This window comes from Lepidochelys kempii, chromosome 4 (genome assembly GCF_965140265.1).
Source record: "Lepidochelys kempii isolate rLepKem1 chromosome 4, rLepKem1.hap2, whole genome shotgun sequence".
NCBI classification, from domain to species: domain Eukaryota; kingdom Metazoa; phylum Chordata; order Testudines; family Cheloniidae; genus Lepidochelys; species Lepidochelys kempii.
Genome location: NC_133259.1, coordinates 139,577,581 through 139,602,751, shown reverse-complemented (window position 1 = coordinate 139,602,751; position 25,171 = coordinate 139,577,581). Strand labels below are relative to the sequence as shown.

Genomic DNA, 25,171 nt, shown 5'->3' with positions numbered 1-25,171 from the left:
TGCCATGTGGGTCCAGGTGCAAATGGAATCCTTCTGAGACCATATCCTGCTAATTATCAAGGGGTAGCCGTGTTAGTCTGTGTCCACAAAAACAACAAGGAGTCCGGTGGCACCTTAAAGACTAACAGATTTATTTGAGCATAAGCTTTCATGGGTAAAAACCCCACTACTTCAGATGCATGGAGTGAAAACTACAGATGCAGACATAAATATACTGGCACATGAAGAGAAGGGAGATACCTCACAAGTGGAGAACCAGTGTTGACAGGGCCAATTTGATCAGGGTGGATGTAGTCCACTCCCAATAATAGATGAGGAGGTGTCAATTCAAGGAGAGGCAAAGCTGCTTTTGTAATGAGCCAGCCACTCCCAGTCCCTATTCAAGCCCAAATTAATGGTGTTAAATTTGCAAATGAATTTTAGTTCTGCTGTTTCTCTTTGAAGTCTGTTTCTGAAATTTTTTTCTTCAAGTATAGCTACTTTCAAATCTGTTATAGAATGTCCAGGAAGATTGAAGTGTTCTCCCACTGGCTTTTGTATGTTACCGTTCCTGATGTCTGATCTGTGCCCATTTATTCTTTTATGTAGGGACTGTCCATTTTGGCCAATGTACGTGGCAGAGGGGCATTGGTGGCACATGATGACATATATAACATTAGAAGGCGTGCAGGTGAATGAGCCTCTGATGGTGTGGCTGATGTGGTTGAGTCCTCTGGTGTCGCTAGAGTAGATATGGGGACAGAGTAGGCAACGAGTTTGCTACAGGGATTGGTTCCTGGGTTAGTGTTTCTGTGGTGTGGTGTGTAGTTGCTGGTGAGTATTTGCTTCAGTTTGGGGGGCTGTCTGTAAGCAAGGACTGGCCTGCCTCCCAAGGTCTGGGAGAGTGAGTGATTGTTTTCCAGGATAGGTTGTAGATTGTTGATAATGTGCTGGAGAGGTCAATGCTGGCTCTCCACTTGTGAGGTATCTCCCTTCTCTTCATGTGCCAGTATATTTATGTCTGCCTCTGTAATTTTCACTCCATGGATCTGAAGAAGTGGGGTTTTTACCCACAAAAGCTTATACGCAAATAAATCTGTTAGTCTTTAAGGTGCCACCGGACTCCTTGTTGTTATCCTGCTAATGGTCGCAATCTGCCCCCAGCGTTGAAATGGGGAAAGATGGTACAGCAAGCAGGAGGAAGAGGACTGAGTGGCCAATGTGATGAAAGGATGGTGCTGGATAAGTTACGTATGTGGGTGTCTGCCTCTGAAATCCAAAGCAGCATCGCACAGGGTCAGGCTGTGAATGAGACCCCACTTGTCAGGGGTCGGCACCAAGGCAGGGGTGGCTGGTTCGAATCCTTCCAGGGAAGTGGGAATGGTCTGGCAGGGAGGATGCTAGGGGCTGGGCTGGCTAGCCTGAAGGTAGGAGCCCTCGGGCAGCCCCGGCTGGGAAGGAGGAGGGTTAGGCAGGGGTTTGGCTTTACAAACTCCAGGCAAGGGAATAACTTATGACTTTATACAGAGTGTATGTGTGTGTGGACAGCCTTTGCCTGTGCACTGTTGATGCCACTTTACACCTTCACACCAGGCAGCTGCGCCGCAGACTGGGCGGCTGTTTCTGCAAATTGGGTCTGCAAAACCAGAAGCAGTCTAGGGACCAGTATTTGCTAAGTGCCCAGGCCTGGACACAGACTTTCCATTGAAGGCAGGGAGTCCCAGCGTGCAGAGGAGCTGCAGCAGGTGGTCCACACTGAGTGCCCTTAATTCCAGGAGGCAACGCTTGCAGTCCTGCCTTCCCTTGCTTCGAGCCTTGCCTTTTGCTGTGGCAGCACAGAAGCCTGTCCATGGTCTTTGGAGAACCTGAGGACTCCAGCGACTGTCCATTCCTGGCTGGCCTTCAGGCACGACCATAATAAACGATTAGCCATAATAGAGTTGCTTTAGGCACATGCGGTATCTGTGGCCATGGGCATTATTTTGCTACTCTGAGCACGGCACTTCTTGCTCCGGGAGTCTGGACAATAGGATTTTTCCATAGCAAAATCTGTGGGTTGGGCCCTTGGCAAGCCCTGTGAGCCAGGGCTCTTTCATCTGTCGTCAAACCTCTTTCACCCATGGGCCTCTCAGTGTCACAGGTGTGTGATCCACAGGCGGGTGCGAGAAGGAATGTGAAGGACTTCCAGTCCCAGTAGTGAATTTGCTCATTAGCTGGTGAAACCTCAGGACAGGTGAGTGACTGTGGAACTGATGGGATCTGGAGGTGGTTCAAATACCCTGCCATCTCCTCAAAGGCTTGAGGTGCTGGAAGACGAGCCAAGTGGCTCTTTCTGGTAGTTGAGATGCCTGGATCAAGTGTTATGGCAGCTGGTGCAGCCCAGCTGTCTGGGAGCTTCCGGGTGACACTGCGGAATTGCAAGGATGCTGGTGCAGGTAGACAGTTGAAGGCAGCCCCATGTGCTGTCCTAGTTCTCTAGTAAGGTGGCGTGGCAGATGGAGCAGCGTTAGGAGTGAGGGCTGTCTGTCTGATACATATCCACCCTTTCTCTGCGGAGAAACTGATTTGGGAAGCCTGGCGTCAAACCAAAGGCAGGATGCTCCAAGATCCTTGAGAATGGAACCTGGGAGCATCTGCTGCATGCAGTGAAAACTTGGGTCTAGCTCTAGCAAACCCCAGGCTTCCTTAAGCCCCCCGCTGTATGTCCCTCAGGATCCAAGCTAATTTGCCAGCCACCTTGTGAGTCCAAATGGCTAGAACCCTAATTTCTCAATAACCTTCTTTTTTTAATAAACCCTACAGATTACATCCACAGCTGGGATGGGTCATTCAGTCCTTTGTTCAGAGCTTCAGTTTGTAGCAAGGTTCCTCCAGAAGTAAGAAGCAGGATTGAAGACAAAATGGAGCGGTTTTCAGGGCCTTTTATATTCTCTGCTCTTGGAAGGACACCCCTTTGTTCTTACTGTGGAAAATCACAGCAGCAGGATGGAGTCTGGAGTCAGTCACATGGGCAAGTCACATGTCCACGCATGACTCCGTTTGTAGGCCGACACCATTGTTTACGTGTTAGTTTGAACGTTCCCAGGAAAGCTCAGATGTGGATTGGCGTCTCCCAAAGTTCATAGTCAGTTAAGTGTTTCTTTATTGAGCACTTACTGAGAATAGTCCTTTCTCAAGAAGCTGACCAAATGCTTCACTGAGGCTACTTGGAATCAAATACGTTTGAGATACAAGTACATAGCCCATATTCATAACTTCAAATACAAAAATGATACACACAGCTAGCATAATTATAATCAGCAAATCATAACCTCTTCATAGACACCTCACACGACAACCTTTGTACAATATTTGCTGCAAATGTATAACGGTGGTTGCAATAATGATCTATACAGTTACAGTTTGTCGATAACGTCACACTGTTAATCAAGGCTATTGCCTGCTGTGATTGGGTGACACGGGGGAGTGGCTGAGCAGGTGGAAATGACCTTTCGTGCTTTTCGAAAGGGCTTCCCAGTCTGATGCTGGACAAAGCCACGTCCGGTTTTGTGTCCGTCCTGGATTGGGGGAAAACCCTAGAAAAGCAGGACTGTCCTGTTTAATACCACACAAGTGGCCTGCCTGGGTCCTAAGCTCTGACTTAGGGCCCAAGGGGCTGCTGCAGTGGGAAGAACACTGGGGCCCAAATCCTCAAAGGTATTTAGGCACCCATCTCCCAGTATGTTAGGCACCTAAATACCTTTAAGGATCTGGGGCTTGGTCTTTTGCCACTTCCTAACTTGTAATCCTCTTACCACGTCCCCTCTAAACTGAGTTTAAGTGTATTTTGGGCACAGTGCATGAAGGTCCTCACTGCAGGCGCCGACTCCGTGGGTGTTCCAGGGCTGGGGCACCCACAGAAAAAAAATAGTGGGGTGCTCAGCACCCACACAGCCAAAAAACTGATCGGTGGCTGCTGCCAAACAGCTCTTTGGTGGCTCGGGGAAGGATGGAGAGCAGCATGTGGTGTGTCGGTGAGGGCCACGGGGAGGGGGCAGAGCAGAGGCGGGACCTTGGGGAAAGGAGCGGAGTGGGGGCGGATGGGTAAATTAGAAATTTGTGCTTATGGTCCTCACTCAACAGAAACTAAGAAATGACAAAATACTGTATTTATATGAAGCTCTTTAAACACACGTGTCCTCAGCTGAGGTAGCTGAAGGTCTGACCCACAGAGTTTTAAACCACTTTGATTTTACAATATCTTGGCAGCCGTTGTTGTGTTTGAGACCCTGGGGAGGTTGAGTCGTTTTCATTGCTGCCTCTTAAAAGAACAAACTCCAAGACTGTGCAGTTCAGAGTTATCACTCCCTGTCATCGTGTGGGTTGTTTGAGACTGCGCCCGGCTATGTGTCTATTTAGCAAGGCCATGCGTCGGAGCGACAGTCCGTTGTAAAAGGCTTTGCAGACGCTATACACGTTTGGACTCTGCGCTGATGGTGTCTGGGGCCCTGTATTCAGGTCAGAGCTGCTGCTGAGTCGGGCTCTGCTGGGCAGAAGGTGAATGGAGAAATGCCCTTGTCATGTGGAAAGACACACATGGGCAAAGCGAGAAGGGAGTGGGGACAGAATCTTCGAAGGGTCAGGCTTGGAGGGACCTTGAGAGGTCATGTAGTAGCGCATCTAACCCATCAGAAAGAAGCAAAAAAGGCGAGGCACGCACAATTTGTTCTCCTTTGCCGGTGGCCTGGAAGGCCCTTTGCTTTCATAGTGTCTCCTCGAAATAGTGTCTGGTACTGCACGGATTTGTGGCTGGAGGAGAGGTGGTGGGTGGGAAGCCACTAATACAGAGCAGGGCCCCAGCTAGCAAAGGGGCAGAGGTTTGTGTTTGAAAACAGAAGCACAGCCCCAGTAATGGAAGGGGGAGGGGAAGGCAGGAAGTGTGGGCTCATGTTTCCACATTCATTCTCTGCTGCTTTCCTGTTTAAGAGTCACGATTGAGCTATCTTTAGAGAGCAACTGTTCCACGAAGGCTCTTATATCGTCCTCATCACCAGAGTATCTGGGTTCATTAAGCCGAGAGACTAACATTAGTTACCCGTGGCTCGTTCTCTCGCTCTTATCCTGGCCCCCAGGGGGAGAATTGTGTGTGCCAGGGAGTGTTTTGTTTTGCTAGGGTCTTGTTTTGATGTTTAAATGTTCACATTGCTCTGTGTGGGTGGAAGAGACGGCAGGGTGGGAGAGAGCACCTGGCATTTGGAGCAGGAGGTGGGCTTGTGACGGTCCTTCGTTCATTTCACAGGCTCGGGCCAGCCCCTGAGAAAGTTCCATCTCCTCCACAGACGAGCTTTCCCCTCATTGTGGAAAGTTCCATGGGGCTAGAGGAGTGAAATCGACCGTGATCTTCATCTCGGAGCTTTAGGCTCTTTTAGATACCCAGGCCATGGAGTACCTTGGCCTCGACTCGGTATTCTGTGGGCAGCCAGGGTAGGGAGAGGAGGACAGGTGTGCCCAAGGAGCTGTTCTGTATGAGCTGAACTTTCCGAAGTCCTGCAGGTTTCACATCCAGCGAAATCTGTAAGTCACCCTGTTACCCCTCTGCCTTAGCCAAAGAGGAATCTGTTGGTGCTAAACTATGTGACAGCTGCCCGCCACTCCAGTCTGTTAGCCAGCCAAACAAACCCTTAGGACTCCGCCAGTCCGGACTTGGCCTTGCAGATTAACCCTTGGTGTACGTCAGTGCCCAAATTCTCCAGAAAAGTCGCCGTGCAACAGCCAGCCCCTGATCCTGGCTGCCCGTGGAAATCAAGTGCACTGTTTCCAGAGACCGATTCCACACCAGCACATCGGCTCAGCTGAGGTGCCCACCTCACTCGACTAGATCAGCACGGAGATGAAGTAAGAATAAAACAAAAATGAGTTTGTTAATAAAGTACAGAGAGATCTGAATGATGCGAAGCAAAGAGAATAGAAACACAAAATGGTTACAAATGAAACAAAAGTATCATACGCTTTCTAGTGATTAAAACTGACCACGTTACAATCCTTGTCGAAGGCAGTTTTCTCACCGACAGCCACTTCTTAGCATCACCAGCACACATGGCCGAGGAGCCACCATTCATAGAGGTCCAGAGCACTGATCCCTTTGTTTCCTCAGTGCTGGATAACCAACAAGTCCTCTTATTGTCTGTCTTTGTTCTGAATCCTGTGTCTCCCGTGCTGATTTCACATCCTCAAGGTTGTTTGCTTCTCCTGTTTCCCTCAGATGCAAATGACCTGTCCATTGTTTCTGACATCACCATGCTCAATTTACATTAGGCGCAGGGAGATAATGATCCTCTGTCTTGTCTGGAAGAAAACCTGATCATCCTCACCTCAGTCCCTGGAAAAATCATGGAGCAGGTCCTCAAAGAATCAATCCTGAAGCACTTGCATGAGAGGAAAGTGATCAGGAACAGCCAGCATGGATTCACCAAGGGAAGGTCATGCCTGACTAATCTAATCGCCTTTTATGATGAGATTACTGGTTCTGTGGATGAAGGGAAAGCAGTGGATGTATTGTTTCTTGACTTTAGCAAAGCTTTTGACACGGTCTCCCACAGTATTCTTCTCAGCAAGTTGAAGTATGGGCTGGATGAATGCACTATAAGGTGGATAGAAAGCTGGCTAGATTGTCAGGCTCAACAGGTAGTGATCAATGGCTCCATGTCTAGTTGGCAGCCGGTATCAAGTGGAGTGCCCCAAGGGTCGGTCCTGGGGCCAGTTTTGTTCAATATCTTCATAAATGATCTGGAGGATGGTGTGGATTGCACTCTCAGCAAATTTGCGGATGATACTAAACTGGGAGGAGTGGTAGATACGCTGGAGGGCAGGGATAGGATACAGAAGGACCTAGACAAATTGGAGGATTGGGCCAAAAGAAATCTGATGAGGTTCAATAAGGATAAGTGCAGGGTCCTGCACTTAGGACGGAAGAACCCTATGCACAGCTACAGACTAGGGACCAAATGGCTAGGCAGCAGTTCTGCGGAAAAGGACCTAGGGGTGACAGTGGACGAGAAGCTGGATATGAGTCAGCAGTGTGCCCTTGTTGCCAAGAAGGCCAATGGCATTTTGGGATGTATAAGTAGGGGCATAGCGAGCAGATCGAGGGGTGTGATCGTTCCCCTCTATTCGACATTGGTGAGGCCTCATCTGGAGTACTGTGTCCAGTTTTGGGCCCCACACTTCAAGAAGGATGTGGATAAATTGGAGAGAGTCCAGCGAAGGGCAACAAAAATGATTAGGGGACTGGAACACATGAGTTATGAGGAGAGGCTGAGGGAGCTGGGATTGTTTAGCCTGCAGAAGAGAAGAATGAGGGGGGATTTGATAGCTGCTTTCAACTACCTGAAAGGGGGTTCCAAAGAGGATGGCTCTAGACTGTTCTCAATGGTAGCAGATGACAGAACGAGGAGTAATGGTCTCAAGTTGCAGTGGGGGAGGTTTAGATTGGATATTAGGAAAAACTTTTTCACTAAGAGGGTGGTGAAACACTGGAATGCATTGCCTAGGGAGGTGGTTGAATCTCCTTCCTTAGAGGTTTTTAAGGTCAGGCTTGACAAAGCCCTGGCAGGGATGATTTAACTGGGAATTGGTCCTGCTTTGAGCAGGGGGTTGGACTAGATGACCTTCTGGGGTCCCTTCCAACCCTGATATTCTACGATTCTATGATTCTATCCCTTTGGTTAACAGACTTTAAAGCATTAGTAAGTATCCATAATTCCTTCTAATGTTAATACACAGAGTTCACAGTGATATTAATCACCAGTGTGTCACCAGCTTTCATCTGATATCTCACATGGCATCCTGATAGATAGGTGTCATGACGGCAGCGTGTTGGGTGTCGTGAGTTTGTCAGGGGTGATGGGAGTAGCTGTACTTGGTAGTGAAGCCTTTGCAATTGGGCATTAGGGGGCTCTTGGGGTCACAATATTGCATAGCTGGAGAGTCCATCGGGGAGGTGATAAAGGCATGAATGACTGAGGCCAGGTCTTTGTCCTCCACGATGGGATGGAGTTTCCTAGCAGCCAGAGACGTTAGCAGCATCCATGCTTTTTATGTGAGAGCTCAGCATCAGCAGGGAATCCAAGAGTACTCCTAGGCCAGGGGTCGGCAACCTTTTCAGAAGCGGTGTGCCGAGTCCTCATTTATTCACTTTAATTTAAGGTTTCGTGTGCCAGTGTTACATTTTAACGTTTTTTTAGAAGGTCTCTCTCTCTCTCTCTCTCTCTCTAAGTCTATATATTACATAACTAAACTATTGTCGTATGTAAAGTAAACTAGGAGGAGGGGCAGGCAATGCTTCATTTAAAATTAAAATTAAAACGCTGATCTTACGCCGCCGGCCCCGCGCAGCCCACACTGCCAGCCTGGGGTTTCGTTCTACCTAGGCTGGCAGCAGGCCTGAGCGGGGGCCTGCGGCCGGGGCCCGGGCTAGCAAGGGACTGGCAAGCCGGGAACCCCAGACCGGCTAGTGGGACTGAGCGGGGGCTGACAGCCGGGACCCCAGACCGGCAGTGGGCTGAGCGGGGGCCGACAGCCAGGACCCCAGGACCGGCAGTGGGCTGAGCGGGGCCGACAGCCGGGACCCCAGACCGGCGCAGTGGGCTGAGCGGGGCTGACAGCCGGGACCCCAGACCGGCAGTGGGCTGAGCGGGGCCGACAGCCAGGACCCCCAGACCGGCAGTGGGCTGAGCGGGGGCCGACAGCCGGGACCCCAGACCGGCAGTGGGCTGAGCGGGGCTGACAGCCGGGACCCCAGACCGGCAGTGGGCTTGAGCGGGGCCTGCGGCCGGGACCCCGGCTGGCAAGGGACTGGCAGCCAGAATCCCAGACCAGCAGCGGGCTGGGTGGGGCCAGTGGCCGGGATCCCAGACCAGCAGTGGGCTGAGCAGCTCAGCCCACTGCCGCTCAGCCCGCTGCCGGTCTGGGGTTCCATCCGCTGGCTCCTGCCAGCCAGGGTCCCAGTTGCCAGCCCCACTCAGACCACTGCCAGTCTGGGATCCCGGCCCTGCCCACATAGAGTGGGTACCTACCTTCTCCCTTGTTCTAGCCCATTTTCTTCCTCTCTCTCTGCACTGAGCTGAGGGTGGGAGTGCACTGACCACAGGGCTGGGGGTGAAGGAGAAGGCTGGGGGTTGGGGTGTAGGGTTTGGCCAGCAGCTAGAATGAGGGAGGGGGTTCAGGGTTGGGGTTTGGGTGTGGAGTCTGGAGTGTTTACCTGGGCAGCTCCCATTTGGTGCAAGGGCTGCAGGTGGGAAGGTGGGGGGGGGGGTGCAGGAGCTCCCGTTTGGTGCTCAGGGTGGGGGTGGGAATGTGGGGGGGTCCAAGAGTCAGGACATGGGGTGTGAGGGGGCTGGGGGCATGTGAGGAGGGGGCTGGGGTCAGGGCAGAGGGCTCGGTTGTGTGTGTGTGGGGGTGTACGGGTCAGGGCAGGAGGCTGGGGTGTGTGGGTGGGTGGGTGGTGTAGGGGTCAGGGCAGAGGGCTGGGTGTGTGAGGGGGTGCAGGGGTCAGGGCAGAGGGCTCGGTTGTGTGTGTGAGGGGGTGTACGGGTCAGGGCAGGAGGCTGGGGTGTGTGGGTGGGGGGGTGTACGGGTCAGGGCAGGAGGCTGGGGTGTGTGTGTGAGGGGGTGCAGGGGTCAGGGCAGAGGGCTCGGTTGTGTGTGTGGGGGGGTGTAGGGGTCAGGGCAGGAGGCTGGGGTGTGTGTGGGTGGTGTACGGGTCAGGGCAGAGGGCTGGGTGTGTGTGTGAGGGGGTGTACGGGTCAGGGCAGGAGGCTGGGGTGTGTGGGTGGGTGGTGTACGGGTCAGGGCAGAGGGCTGGGTGTGTGTGTGTGGGGGTGTATGGGTCAGGGCAGGAGGCTGGGGTGTGTGGGTGGGGGGGTGGGGGGTGTAGGGGTCAGGGCAGAGGGCTGGGTGTGTGTGTGGGGGGGTGTACGGGTCAGGGCAGGAGGCTGGGGTGTGTGGGTGGGGGGGTGGGTGGTGTAGGGGTCAGGGCAGAGGGCTCGGTTGTGTGTGTGGGGGGGTGTACGTGTCAGGGCAGAGGGCTGGGTGTGTGGGTGGGGGGGTGGGTGGTGTACGGGTCAGGGCAGAGGGCTGTGTGTGTGAGGGGGTGCAGGGGTCAGGGCAGAGGGCTGTGTGTGTGAGGGGGTGTAGGGGTCAGGGCAGGAGGCTGGGGTGGGTGGGTGGGTGGTGTACGGGTCAGGGCAGAGGGCTCGGTTGTGTGTGTGAGGGGGTGCAGGGGTCAGGGCAGAGGGCTGGGTGTGTGGGTGGGTGGTGTAGGTGTCAGGGCAGGAGGCTGGGGTGGGGTGGGTGGGGGGGGTGGTGTAGGGGTCAGGGCAGGAGGCTGGGGTGTGTGGGTGGGGGGGTGGTGTAGGGGTCAGGGCAGAGGGCTCGGTTGTGTGGGTGGGTGGTGTAGGGGTCAGGGCAGAGGGCTGGGTGTGTGGGTGGGTGGGTGGTGTAGGGGTCAGGGCAGGAGGCTGGGGTGTGTGGGTGGGTGGGTGGTGTAGGGGTCAGGGCAGGAGGCTGGGGTGGGGGGGTGGGTGGGTGGGTGGTGTAGGGGTCAGGGCAGGAGGCTGGGGTGTGTGGGTGGGGGGGTGGTGTAGGGGTCAGGGCAGAGGGCTGGGTGTGTGTGTGGGGGGGTGTAGGGGTCAGGGCAGGAGGCTGGGGTGGGGGGGTGGGTGGTGTAGGGGTCAGGGCAGAGGGCTCGGTTGTGTGTGTGAGGGGGTGTAGGGGTCAGGGCAGGAGGCTGGGGTGGGTGGGTGGTGTAGGGGTCAGGGCAGAGGGCTGGGTGTGTGGGTGGGTGGGTGAGGGGGTGTACGGGTCAGGGCAGGAGGCTGGGGTGTGTGGGTGGGGGGGTGGGTGGTGTAGGGGTCAGGGCAGAGGGCTGGGTGTGTGTGTGGGGGGGTGTACGGGTCAGGGCAGAGGGCTCGGTTGTGTGTGGGGGGGTGTACGGGTCAGGGCAGAGGGCTCGGTTGTGTGTGGGGGGGGGTGCAGGGGTCAGGGCAGAGGGCTGGGTGTGTGTGGGGGGGTGTACGGGTCAGGGCAGGAGGCTGTGTGTGTGTGTGAGGGGGTGTACGGGTCAGGGCAGGAGGCTGGGGTGTGTGGGTGGGGGGGTGGGTGGTGTAGGGGTCAGGGCAGAGGGCTGGGTGTGTGTGTGGGGGGGTGTACGGGTCAGGGCAGGAGGCTGGGGTGGGTGGGTGGGTGGTGTACGGGTCAGGGCAGAGGGCTGGGTGTGTGTGTGAGGGGGTGTACGGGTCAGGGCAGGAGGCTGGGTGTGTGTGTGGGGGGGTGTACGGGTCAGGGCAGGAGGCTGGGTGTGTGTGTGGGGGGGTGTACGGGTCAGGGCAGGAGGCTGGGTGTGTGTGTGTGGGGGGGGTGTACGGGTCAGGGCAGAGGGCTGTGTGTGTGTGGGGGGGGTGTACGGGTCAGGGCAGGAGGCTGGGGTGGGTGGGTGGGGGGGTGTACGGGTCAGGGCAGGAGGCTGGGGTGTGTGTGTGAGGGGGTGCAGGGGTCAGGGCAGAGGGCTCGGTTGTGTGTGTGAGGGGGTGTACGGGTCAGGGCAGGAGGCTGGGGTGGGTGGGTGGGTGGTGTAGGGGTCAGGGCAGGAGGCTGGGGTGGGGGTGTGTGTGTGTGGGGGGGTGTACGGGTCAGGGCAGGAGGCTGGGGTGGGTGGGTGGGTGGTGTACGGGTCAGGGCAGGAGGCTGGGGTGTGTGGGTGGGTGTGTGAGGGGGTGTACGGGTCAGGGCAGGAGGCTGGGGTGTGTGTGAGGGGGTGTACGGGTCAGGGCAGGAGGCTGTGTGTGTGTGTGGAGGGGGTGTACGGGTCAGGGCAGAGGGCTGGGTGTGTGGGTGGGTGGGTGGTGTAGGGGTCAGGGCAGAGGGCTGGGGTGTGTGGGTGGGTGGTGTACGGGTCAGGGCAGGAGGCTGGGGTGGGGGGGTGGGTGGGTGGGGGGGTGTAGGGGTCAGGGCAGAGGGCTGGGTGTGTGTGGGGGGGTGTACGGGTCAGGGCAGAGGGCTGGGTGTGTGTGGGGGGGTGTAGGGGTCAGGGCAGGAGGCTGGGGTGGGTGGGTGGGGGGGTGTACGGGTCAGGGCAGGAGGCTGGGGTGGGTGGGTGTGAGGGGGTGCAGGGGTCAGGGCAGGAGGCTGGGGTGGGGGGGTGGGTGGGTGGGGGGTGTACGGGTCAGGGCAGGAGGCTGGGGTGGGTGGGTGGGGGGTGTACGGGTCAGGGCAGGAGGCTGGGGTGGGTGGGTGTGAGGGGGTGCAGGGGTCAGGGCAGGAGGCTGGGGTGGGGGGGTGGGTGGGTGGTGTAGGGGTCAGGGCAGGAGGCTGGGGTGGGTGGGTGGGTGGTGTACGGGTCAGGGCAGGAGGCTGGGGTGGGTGGGTGTGAGGGGGTGCAGGGGTCAGGGCAGGAGGCTGGGGTGGGTGGGAGGTGCTCCCTGCCCAGAGTGGCTCACGGCAGAGGGCTGGAGGGGATATGCCCTGATTCCACCCCCGTCCCCCCTTTTTCTCCGCCTCCTCCCAGAGCAGCGAGCGCCCTGGGGCTCCACTTCTTCCCCCTCCTGCGCAAGGGCCATGAGCCGATCAGCCGCCGGGAGGGAGAGGAGGAAGGGCAGGAAGAGTACTTGGGGGAAGAGGCGGGGGAGGGTGGAGCTTGCCTGCCCTGCAGCAGCAGCCGGCGGGAGGTGTGGGGTGGAGAAGAGCAGGTCGGGGCGGGCAGGATTTTTAATGGCTCGCAGCTGCCTGCCGGGGTCCCGGCCTGGGTTTGGCAGCGGGCGGAGCAGGGCTGGTGGCTGGGACCCGGCAGGCAGCAGCGTGCCATTAAAAATCGACTCCTGTGCCGTCTTTGGCACGTGTGCCATAGGTTGCCGACCCCTGTCCTAGACTATGGACTGAATTGACCAACTGTCAGGGGTGAAAGTAACTTAGATGACTTACTGGTACGCAGGGTGGCCGGGGTCCTGGGCAAGATGGGGGAGTGTGCCCCTAGGCCCCCAGAAGGGGTGGGGCCTTAGGCAGAAGGGGCGGAGCTGGGGCCAAAATCCCCCAGCCAGCCCTTCAGTGCTGCCCGGCCTGTGCCACCTGGGGCTTTGGCAGTGATTTAAAGGGCCCTGAGCTCCTGGCAGCAGCTGGAGCCCCCAGACCCCACCACCACCACGACCCGAGGGCTCCGGTGGCCATTTAAAGGGCCCAGGGCTCTGACCGCAGGTGCGGTGGCGGCAGCAGCAACCAGGAGCCACAGACCCTTTAAATCTCCGCCAGAGCCCTGGGGTAGCAGCAGCGTCAGCCGGGAGCCCCAGGCCCTTTAAATCGCCATCCCTACGGCAGCAGCTGAAGCTGCGGGCCCTTTAAATCGCTGGGCCATGGGGCAGCTGCCCCTTTTGCCTCCCCCCCATCAGTGGCCCTGCCAGTACAGTCAGCAGTTTCTTCCTGATACATTGGACCAGACGGGACTGGCTCACTTTTACCTCTGCCAATTGTGGATGTGAACCTTCCACCAAAGGAGACTGCGCTGTGGCAGCAGACTCCTCAAAGTACTTTCTTCTGCCCACGGCTTCACCTCTGTCTTGCTCAGGTTCCACTTCAGCCCGCCGCTCTTCATCCATGAGCTGATCTCCTCCAAGCACTGGGCCGGGCTGATGGCCAGGCTGCGGCTCTGTGTGGTGAAGGAGAGGTGGAGCTGTCTCCTCTGCATATTGCTGGCACTGGACTCTGTGTCGTCTGACCCGTGCACCTCCTGGCTGCATGTAGATTTTGAATAGGACCAGAGAGAGAATTGATCCCTGTGGAACTCCTCAGATGAGGGGCCTATCGATGGAGGATTGATCCCTGGGGGACTCCTCAGATGAGGGGCCCATCTCTCCTCAGGAAGGACTCAGACCATTTTAGTGCCTTACCCTGGGCCCTGCCGTCACAGCAGTATCCCATGGGCGATGGTGTCGAATGCTGCAGAGGGGCCCAGGGGGATGGGCCCTCTGTCCACTGACAGATCATCAGAACCACTAACATGGTTCCAGTCCCATGTCCTGGCCTGAATCCAGTTTGTGCCAGGTCTAGGCTATTGGTGTCAATTAGATGCGCTTGTAGGCGGTCTATGGCTGCTTCTCTGTGAGCTTGCTCAGGAACGGGAGCTTCAACAGCAGCTGGCTGTTGGCTAGAAGCGATGTGCCTAGGGTGGGTTTCTTTGGGGTTGGTTGGGTTATTGCATGTTTGGAGGAGGAAGGGATGATTCCTGCCCTGAGCTAGGGGTGGGCTGGTCCCACCAGGAGTGGCCTCAGAGGCTCATGACTCCCACCAGCTGGGAGGGGCAGGGCTGGATTCACAGCTCTTGGGTCGAGTGTCCTCAGGACATTTTGGACACTGTAAAGGAGTGAGTGAGATGAGCTCTGGGACTGCAAGGGGCTGTTGGTAGGTGGATCCAGGCTGTTGGAGAGGCCTTCCCGAATGTGTGCGATTGTTTCAGGGCGGTTGGATGATCGCTCTGCACAGCACTTGGTGCTCGGTGCTGATGCAGGCTGTAGACACGCAGGATTGAAGAAGGGTTCACCACCCTGGCTAGCTCCTCAGGGCAGGACACGTCCGCTTCAGTGGAGGCTGCTAGGCAGGTTCTTTTGGCCTGTAATCCAGCCTCAGCGTAGGCTTGGTGGGATCCATTAGGTTTTATCCTGTGTTTAGCAGCCTTCGTTTTCTGCCATCAGCACTCGAGTTTCCAGGCCCTTTCTCCATCCAGCACCGGGAGTCAGGAACTGCGGAGATGTGGGCGATGGGGAAGGAGGGGCTGCTGGGGCCAGTGTGCCGATGGAGGAGGCTAGAGTGCAGTGATGGTGATTCACCAAGTCTTCAACTTCTTGTCCTGTGCGGGGAGCGCTGCTCTCCTCTGGCTTTGGGGTTTGGTGGGGTCTGTGCGTCAGCGTGGTTGAATCAGAGACACGGGGATCTCATTGCCTGGGAGCTGGGAGAGCTCCCACTCACTGCCTTAGGGCTTGTCTACACTACAAAATGAGGTAGACGTAAGTTAGGTCAACCTATAGTCACCATGACAATTAAATCGACTGTTGGTGTCCGCACTGCCCTTCTTCTGCCAGTGGTTCACGTCCTCACCAGGAGTGCATGCACTGACGGAAGTGGGGCATTGTGGGGCACTGCCAGCTGGAGTGTGGGTGCAGTGACAGCTGCCTGTGGGTCACAGCTGGAGTCCCCCGCACCTCGGATGACCACCAGAGCCAGGGCTGAAATGTGAAATAATAGCAGCCATTAAACTGACAAGAATGTCAATTTCATGTCCCTGCTGTGAAATTGAGCCCCATGTTGGGCTCACAGCTTGGGCCGTCAGCGCAGGGGATAGGGGGCTCCAGCTGTCAGCTCAGTGCAGGGCTGACAGACAACAGGCCATGTAAGTAATGTGGTGTCTGTCTACACGGACACTGTGTCACCCTAACTGTGTCGGTCTAAGCACTACGCCTTACATCAGTGGGAGTACCATCGTAGTGCAGACGCTGACAGCATTAGGTCGACATAAGCTGCCTTGTTGTGTAGACCAAGCCTTAGTGAGTGGCTGGTCTGCTCAGGACAGCAGCTGGATTGCAATCTCCTTGATATTGATAGCAGAACTGAAGAGCAGGGCCTGGACATGACCGGCTGGGTGGGCTGGATCAGGGGCAACTTGTGAGCGTCTGAAGGAGGGGAGTAAGGAGAGGAGATCTGGGGCTTTTGCATCTGCAGCCTCATTGACCTGAATGTTGAAATCTCCCAGGATGGCTGGTCTGAGTATTTCCTAGCCATCTCCAAGAAAACTCCTTTGTGAGCTCGTTAGCTTTGGGTGTGTAAATGAGCATAAAATCTGTTAGCTTCGCCCCTGGTTTCTGCTGTCAGAGGAATGAATTTGGATGACTGTCTTACCCCAGCCACCTCTTTTTGGAATTGATGTTTGCAGAGGAGATTAATGCAGTGCCGCTTGTCCTGCCTGGGGCTGCAATGTACTGAGCATTCTGGGGGGCCGAGCTGGGCAAGCACAGGGCTAGGGCAGCTGGCTGTCAGGGCTTGGTGATGCAGGTTGTGGGCTTTGTCACTGATGAGGCCGTGTATTGTTCATTGGCAGTGGATCTTGCATTGGTCAGTATCAGTCTTAGTTCCGGTTGCCATGTGCTCCCCGCTTCAGGTTCGTGCATGTGTGGCGCTCTTGCGTAGCGTATGGCCTGTTCTGTGCTGTCTGATTTGGACTGTGATAGGTGAAGTAACCGCTTGTGTCATGGGGATGCTGTGAGCGGAGGAATGGTTGGTTTGCCAGATGCCACGGGAAAGGCAGGTGTGTTAGCCCCTGTTGGCGCTGGGAATGGGCGGAACTGGAGCAGTCTCTCCCTGGAGAAGAAAAGCCATCCTGACCAGAAGATGGCAGAGAAGGCTGCGGGGTGGGGAAGGGCAGAGCATCCAGGTTCCTTCCCCATAAGAGGCTTCCTTCCTGTGCATCAGAGCGCTCCCTCTTTGTGTCTCTTCCTGCTGGAGCGGAGGCCTGAGTCTTTTGTTTGTGTCATTCGGAATAGACGCTGGTGTCCTGCCATGCCTGGATCCCCAGCCGGTGTAAATCCATGCAGCTCTACTGATCCCAGCACTAACTGCCTCCAGCAGGAGATGCGGTCTTAGGACCCCGTGTCCTTTTGCAGTAAATGGCTCGGCGTGATGTTTTAATAACCAAACAAATGCTTTTTTTTACAACTGGCGATTACACAGCTGGGCTTAATTGCGAGCGTGGGCTTTGGGGGGAGACTGTTTCATTTGGCAAAAGCCGGCTTTGGCAAAAGCAGCCTGCAGAGCAAAGCGCTGATGGATTAGCACTAATAACATTGACAGAGCTGTGTGGGTTCTCTGCGTTTCAAAGGCTTTGTTACTCTCTTTGTAGCAGGAGAACAATAACAGCCAATGTCCTTTGAGGAACGCAGGTTTCCAGGGAAAAGGGTTGTGATTTAAGAGGCTCTTTTGCAAGTTTCACAGTTTCCTTTTATGATGGTCAGACTTGAACCTTCCTGCCTGTTTTCGTTTTTGAGCGAGAGTGATGAAGACTCACGGATTTTAATGTTAGAAGGGACCGTTCTGATCATCTTGTCTAACCTGCATGGCACAGGCCAGAGAACCTCCCCCATGGATTGGGGCAGTGGAGGGAACTATTCTTTGCTATTACTTATCTGTTTCCTTCACATCACATCCTGGGATAGCTCCGTTGTAAACTTCTGGCCAGTTGATGACTTGGCTTTGTCTATACTTACAACTTCCCATGTTGCATGAAGCAGCCCGGCACAGCTCCCACGTACTAGCAGTGCTGGTAGAAAACAGAGCATCAGCACTTTGACCACTGTGTTCTCTGGATCTGATCTGCGGGGTGGGAGCAATGCAGTGGTATTAGACTACCGCCCTGCTCACGCTGGTCTGGATGCAGTCTTGTACTGCTGGCAATTTGCTGATACAGGACAATCTCCTCTGAGCTGGGTGCAAAGCGCCCGGAACTGAGGAGATGAGTCTCGGACAAACCAGTGACTGTCTCTGCCCATAGCCAAACCACTGCTGTTCTGCTGGGCTGTATCTGCAGAGGCTGCATGCCGAGGAGCCTGGAAGGAATTGGTGCCTGGGGAGAGTCCCTCTTTCTAGGCCTGTGGTGAAACATGCCCCCTGCCCCCAGCTGCTGGGCACCTCCAGGAGGAGGTAGATGCAAGGAAGCTCTGGGCAAAGTGGAGGAAGTTCAGAGAAGAAGAAAAAATGATCCTGGTGCTGGTGGGACTCGCAAGGAAGGATTAAGAGCTAAGTCTGCACAGCTCAGTTAAGCAGTGATTGAGAGAGTGGGACGTAGCATAGTGCCTAGCTCATGTACCCGGGAAGGAGAGAGATTGCTTAGAATGGTCTCAGGGGCTGGGGTTCTAATTAGGAGTGATGGGAGCAATGGAAAACCTGGCTTGCATATCAAGAATCTATTTCTGATCGGGGCGGTCCGTGGTATCTAAATCTTGGCACTAATTTATGGTGATTCAGAGATGCCGAGCACCCCCAATTCCTGCTGAGGGGAGTTGCAGGCGCTGAGCACCAGGAAGAAAAATGGGTCCTTTTCTTTTTAAATGTCTAATTTCAGGGATCCAGCTTGGCCCTAGTGCTTCGCTAGGACTTGCACTATGCATCGATTCTGCTGGGACTTGCGGGGTCACAGTGTAATTCTCCAAGTAAGTCAATGCTGATGTTATGCTTATAAGAAGCACACGGGATCTTTTTCAGGGGAAAAGGCAATACACCACGTTACTGAAAATACAACAGTTAGCATATGCATTCAGTCACTGCCCCCGCCCCGCCCCCCCCAGGTCCTGCAGATGATCTTATACTTACCAGTCTGTTGTAGCTCAAGTCAATTTAATGGCCAGTTAGATTGAGCACGAGTGAGGAGCTGGGCTCTGTTGGTCGCAATCTGATGCTCCGAAGCTTTGCAGGACTGAACCCAGAGTTCTATGGCAAAACACCCCAGCTTTATACTTGTAAATTCCCACTTTAGTCTATGGATTTTGCAGTGTCATTCTGTAATCGTTAGTCCTTAAGTGGTGGTAAACTTGGGGTTTTCTGCTGTTGTTTCTTATTTGTTGTCTCCCCTTCTGTGGTGTTAGCAGCATTGACAACCTCAGAGGTGAGGCAAACTCGTTTAGCATCAGATACATTGGCTGTTTTCTGCTTGTTTCCTGCTGTCTCTCCAAGTTTCTCACTTCTTCTTGACCATCTGGACATCTGTGATGGCTTTCACACTCATCCTTAAACATGCACACATCCTTTACCCACACCAAACAATTGTACAGAGAATTTCAAACAGGATTACATTTCAGAAAGGGTGATATGGTTTGACGTTACTGACATAAACTGAAACTACTGTTATATATTTGCAACAAATATTGTACAAAGGTTGTCGTGGGAGGTGTCTATGAGGAGGTTTTGATTTTCTGGTTGTGATTGTGCTGTTCGTATGCATGTATCATTTTCGTGTTTAGAGTTATAAGTATTGGCTCTATAATGTCTGAACTTCAAACTTGTGCTATGCTTCTGGGTGACACCCCAGACAATTTGGCATCAGCACTGCCTAGCCTGCTGGGTGGCCCATTGAGGACCATAAGCTATACAACTGACCTATTGAGAGAAGGCAGATACGCCTTGTGACTCAGTAAGGCATGCAGGGACATGCGTATGGACAGAACTCTAAGGTTTTTCCATGCCATGTGCTGGATAGCTTGTCTGTGGAACAAAGAAAGCAGAAGGCACATGGCAAGAGACTATAAAAGGCTGCTGCAGCTCCTCCATCTTGTCTTCAGTCCTGCTTCTTACCTCTGAAGGAACCTTGCTACAAACTGAAGCTCTGAACAAAAGACTGAATGACCCCTCCCAGCTGTGGATGTACCCCAGAGACTTGGTTTGAGCCAGCAGTTTATTCCATTATTGCTGCAAGCCTGCACCAAGAACTTTGCCATTACTGTATGTCATTGATTCCATTTAACCCATTCTAACTCTCATCTATATTTCTTTTTATGAATAAACCTTTAGATTTTAGATTCTAAAGGATTAGCAACAGCATGATTTGTGGGTAAGATCTAACTTGTATATTGACCTGGGTCTGGGGCTTGGTCCTTTGGGATCAGGAGAACCTTTTTTCTTTTACTGGGGTATTGGTTTTCATAACCACTCATCCCCTTAACTAGTGGCACTAGTGGTGATACTGGGAAACTGGAGCGTCTAAGGGAATTGCTTGTATGACTTATGGTTAGCCAGTGGGGAGAGACCGAAGTCCTCTCTGTCTGTCTGCTTTGGTTTGCCTTAGAGGTGGAGAACCGCAAGCCTTGGGCTGTAACTGCCCTGCTCTAAGCAATTTGTCCTGAATTGGTACTCTGTTTTGTTCTGCCAGAGGCAGCATCATTACATATGGTTACTAAAGGGATTACAAAAGAACCATACACAACTTTGTTTGCAAAGCAGATAAGAAACAAGACCTTATAGCAAATACTGTAATGAAAACTTATCCTAAAACAAAAGGTAACCATAATCAGCCGTGAGGACTGTTCTGGTCTGTTCCTGCCTTAACATCAGTTCAGACACAGGCAGCCTGTCTGATGCGTTTTTTCCAGTGACCCAGGGTCGTTCCTTCCTGCTATCCAGTCAGGGTGGCTGTCAGAATACAATCAAATCATATCATACATCAATACATTTAATACATACTACATTGTTATCCTTTATCCTTCATTCTGAGTCATACAAAATACAAACATAAAATCCTACTGCTACACTGAGTCCCTACATCCTGCTGCAAGACCCCATTACGATCCCCATCTGAGACTTGCGGTAAGGCAGCCAAATGTTGAATGAGCACTTGGGCCAGGCCACTGCCTTGAAATGTGCCTCAGTGTTTCCTCTGCTTCACTGGCTGGGGATTGTGGAAGCCCGGAGGGGAGCTAAATCATGCTTGGGTCTTCTCCCCTTGCAGGCACAAAGCCTAAAGTGGGTGGTGTCCGCTTCGCCGCCAGCCAACCCGAGGAAGGAGCACACTCCCACGTGCACTTTGACGAGAAGCTCCACGACTCCGTGGTCATGGTCACCCAGGAGAAGGATGGCAACTTCTTGGTTAAGGTAAGAGCTGTAGAGATCAAAGGAGGTGGAGGAAGATGAGGAGGAGGAGGATGATGTTTGGTGGGGTAAGGGGGAGTGGAATAGCTTTGTCTCCTCTGGAAACTGGAACTGATGTCAGGCTATGCCCCGTGTGCCAATTGCTGTAAACATTCAGTTCCAAAGGCTTTGCTGCGGCTAGTGTTTGGGGCTCTACTTTTGATTCATCTCTGGAGAATGAGCTCCCTGCCTGGTTCACCTTCCAGTGGCACGTAGAAAACAGCTGACCGTGTTGCAAGTTGACATAACTCACACTATCTAAAACCAGCGTTGGGATGGCCTTGAAGACAAAGCAGTGAAACTAGCAGCTCCTGTTTATAGCTCAGAGAATTACTGGTTTGGTTCCTCTGTCCTTGACTCTTGGAAAGCATCCAAATAAGGAACCCATCCACGTTTGTGCTACATCGTAAGGGTGAGTTAAAGCCATGGCTGAGTCAACACTTAGCCACAGCCGCAATGATGGACAACTTTTATACGCTTTCTGTCCCAGCCTTTGCTAATGTCTGGAGCTTGGTGCATGTTCTCAAGAGGCAGGGATGGGAGTTCCTTCCTCTCCATAATAAAACAACCCAAAGGGGTTTCTCCCTAGATTTTAGGGACTGGGTCAACAAATGGCCTCAATGTGTACCTCCAAAGTGGCAGAAATGTGTCCGCTTAACAGTCCTTTAATGTAGCAACTTTAATCCAAAGATCTCTGATCCCTTTAGAAGCAATAATGAAGTTTGCCAACGTCCGCATAAGGGAGATTGAAGTCCTGTGGTGGGAACTGGGGCCTGGTAGGTCTACCCCACTTGTAAGCTTAACTGTGGGAAAGTGGATAGAAGATTATGAAGTGTCACCATAGAATCACAGAATCGTAGGACTGGAAGGGATCTGAATAGGCCATCTAGTCCAGTCCCCTGCACTCAAGGCAGGACTACGTCATAATTAGACCATCCCTGTTGGGTTTGTCCAACCTGTTCTTAAAAATCTCCAGTGACAGATTCCACAGCCTCCGTCAGCAATTTATTTCAGTGCTTATCTACCCTGACAGGAAGTTTTTCCTAATGTCCACCCTAAACTGCCCTTGCTGCAATTCAAGCCCGTTGCCTCTTGTCCTATCCTCAGAGGTTAACCAGAACAATTTTTCACCCTCCTCCTTGTAACAACCTTTTATGTGTTTGAAAACAGTTATCAATAACCCGTAGCAGTAAATGTTGGTGGGGAGAGGGGCAAAAGGGAGACAGGCCTCCTGCTACAATTCAAGGAGAGACTAGTGGGACCGGCACTCAGTGAGCCAAAATTGGTGTGTCAGAAATTAGACCTAATTCGTGGACAAAATAACGAGGGTTTGGGCTGTTCTACCCTCCACTCCCTTTTTGGGGGTCAGTCGCCATCTCTTGGTGGGGGTCTCTCAAAGGGTCTCAGCCTCTTGTGCCGCACCCTCCTCCGTTTGCTCTGTCAGGTCAGTTCCTGGAGCCTCACCTCCCATTAACCCTGTCAGCCCTTCACTTTTTGGGCTTGCTGCTGTCTCCTTTAGTCTCCTGGCTGTTTTCTTAGAGGCAGCCTGGGGCGGGGCTGTTGCCTGGCCCAGGCCTTTCTTCCTCTCCTTCCTTTGTTGGTTGTGGCTTTATTGGTTGTGGCTGTGGGTGCCTGTTTCCGTGGCTGGCTGCTTGATTGCACACAGGAGAGGCTCTCTTCCCCCACTATCTGTGCTCAGGATGGGCTTTGTTGCCCTGATCCTGAGAGATGTCCTGACCAGACCGGGCCAGAGCGAGGGACCCAGATAACGCCACCACGTCCACCAGCTCCGGCTAAATCCAAACCACCACCTGGGATGTGAGGTTTGTCTCCCCACCCTGAAAGGGTGAGTCTACACTGCAAAAAATACCCTGCAGCAGCAAATCTCAGAGCCTGGGTCTGAAGATTCGGGCTCCGGGCACTCGTTCTACAGGGCTAAAAGTAGCTGCGTAGAGATTCTTGCTCAGACTGGAACGAGTGGGATGGGTCTCAGAGCTTGGGCTCCCACCCAAGCAGGCACATCTATAGAGCCCTGCAAATCTACAGATATCCACGGACCATGTTTGCGGGTTGGATGCGAATACAGATTTTGCATCTGTGCAGGGCTCTATGCTTCTACTTTGCTACTTTTAGTCCCATCCCGCAAGCCTGACTCTGTGGACCCAGGCGCTGATACTGACTGCTGCAGGTCTGTCTTTTGCAGTGTAGACGTACCCGATGTGTTCTTTCCCTTCCCCACTGTTATTGCTTCTTTCCTATCCCTCTCCTTTTTGCCTTCTGTGTAATCAGAGCCTGGTGCAGCCGGCCAAGACTACATATTTTGCATCACTGCTGTGCGCCGGTTACCGGCAAGGCAGCCAAAAGCAATGCCTTAGCTCGATGCTTGTCCAAGTTTGGCAGGTTTCGGAGTGGTTGATAAGACCGTGCGCTGGGCCTGTCTCTCCCTGGCAGCGAGGCTGCGACTGCGAACCCGTGCCAGAGACAGAAGCAGCTGCATTCTCGGTCTTTGCTGTTCTTTTCTCTCCCCTCTTGTGCATCTTCGTCTTGTTTTGTCTTCAAGAAAACGGGATTGGACTCTACAGCTCCCGCCCATCTCAGCTAACTGCTTCTCTTTGCCCCCAAAAGGACTGCTGTCACCCTTTGCAGTGCCTTCTAAGAGACTGTCAGGTGAGGAGTTTTTCCTTCCAAAGACCCTCTAACGAAAGGGAAGAAGGGATGGTCGTAAAATGAAAGTCTGACTTCACGCCTTCCATTTCAAACACTTTACCCATTTTTCCTTCTTTTCTATATCTTTAAGGAAAGATATTAAATGCTTTAAAAACATTTGAATTGAGTGTTTGCCATGGTAGTAAGCAGGCTGAGGCCCCTATATACCAAACCCTGGACCTTGGTTAAAAGTTGTGGACAGAGACAGGGTCATGTTGACACCTTTGACTCTTCATTTATTGCATCGAAATTCATAGAATCACAGAATATCAGGGTTGGAAGGGACCTCAGGAGGTCATCTAGTCCAACCCCCTGCTCAAAGCAGGACCAATCCCCAGCTAAATCATGAAATTAATGCAACAGTGCTCCCTAGTTGACAGGAGAAACTGAGGCACAAAAGTTAATGACTTTCCCAAGGCCACAGAGTGATTTCAGGAACAGAACTGGGAATAAAACCCAAGAGTCCTGAGTCCCAGCTGCCTGGGTAACTATTTGTCCGCAGCGCCTTCCTTACAATTAAATTTGATTAAGACCAAAGTAAAAGCCTGAGATGTTTTCACAGCTGAAGTGGGGTGGGGGTAGGGTAGGAAAACATGGCTGGCTCTCCTTTGGGGCAGTGTTAGGAGTAGCTAGAAACACCATCGGGGCATCCAGTAATCACTAAGGTACCCCAAAGAGTAGTTCTGGCTCAAGCTTTTATGCACCAAGTAGGTTAATATTATAGATAAGAGTATCTGCTCCTACCTTGCTGCTGCTGTTCATGCTGTTATTGGTTGAGAGCAGATAATAGGGAACATTTTGAAAAGTGCCTTAAGAGCCTAAATCCCGCAGGGAGTCTGGGGGATTTAGGCTCTGTTGAAATTCTCAGCCCTGCAGAAGACTGGTGATGATGGCTTCGGCTCAGAGGAGCTCACAACACCACAAGGTGACCAGATGTCCTGATTTTATAGGGACAGTCCCGATATTCAGGGCTTTTTCTTACATAGGCACCTATTACCCCCCACCCCGTGTCCCAGTTTTTTACATTTGCTATCTGGTCACCCTACAACACCAGCATGGCGCAGAGGAGGGTGTTGAGACGCTAGTTCCACGTGTGCATTGTGCGCATCATATACGTTCTCTGGGGTGGCAGCATCTCTCTTGCCAGCACTGGTGGGAGAAGCAGGCTCCCAGGAGGAATCCGAGAGCCAGCTGTTCTGGGTGGTGTTGGAGAAGGTGCAGCCACGTCCTGGCATGATGTGAAGTCACAATCTCGTCTATTGCTGTTTTCAGGTCTGTTCAGTGACAGCTGCCTTATTTATCTAAGTTCCTCTGGTACGTCCACACTACATTGCAAATCTAGGTCTGTGGGACTCTGCCTTGTGGACTGGGTGTTTCCAAGCGTGCTCTTGAGCGTTCACACCGCGTTGCATACCAGGGTTTACAATTGCTGGGCCTGAGTCTACACTCAGTGATTTTACCACACTGCATAGACCTTCTGAATCAGGTCTGAGGTCTGAGTTGCATCCACACTGCAAAATGACAGGGCTTGGACCCGAGTCTCAGTGGGACTCTGGCTCTGACCCACCCCACTAGCAAGGTCCTAAGACCCAGATCCTGAGTCAGGCTGATTTGTGTGTGGACGGAAGGGGGCCTTGGGCTCAAACCTAAGTCAGAGCCTGGGTTTAGTGTGCCATAGCATAAGTGTCTCACAAGCATCAGTGAGGTCCTGAGAATAAGGCAGACCAGTACTATCCCCAATTTATGGTGGGGAAACTAGGACACAGAGGTTATTGGGGGCAGAGATGGGAGTTTGAACCCA

At 53.4% G+C, this 25,171-nt stretch overlaps 1 protein-coding gene across 3 annotated transcripts in view; it reads left to right on the top strand.

The window, feature by feature from the left end:
- ADISSP (adipose secreted signaling protein) overlaps nt 1-25,171 on the top strand; it is a 150,380-nt gene that overhangs the window by 42,328 nt on the left and 82,881 nt on the right. For all 3 annotated transcript variants that reach the window (XM_073343070.1, XM_073343069.1, XM_073343068.1), the window contains one exon: nt 20,486-20,628. In XM_073343070.1, coding sequence (XP_073199171.1) covers nt 20,486-20,628 — 143 coding nt within the window. The remainder of the gene's footprint in view (nt 1-20,485; nt 20,629-25,171) is intronic.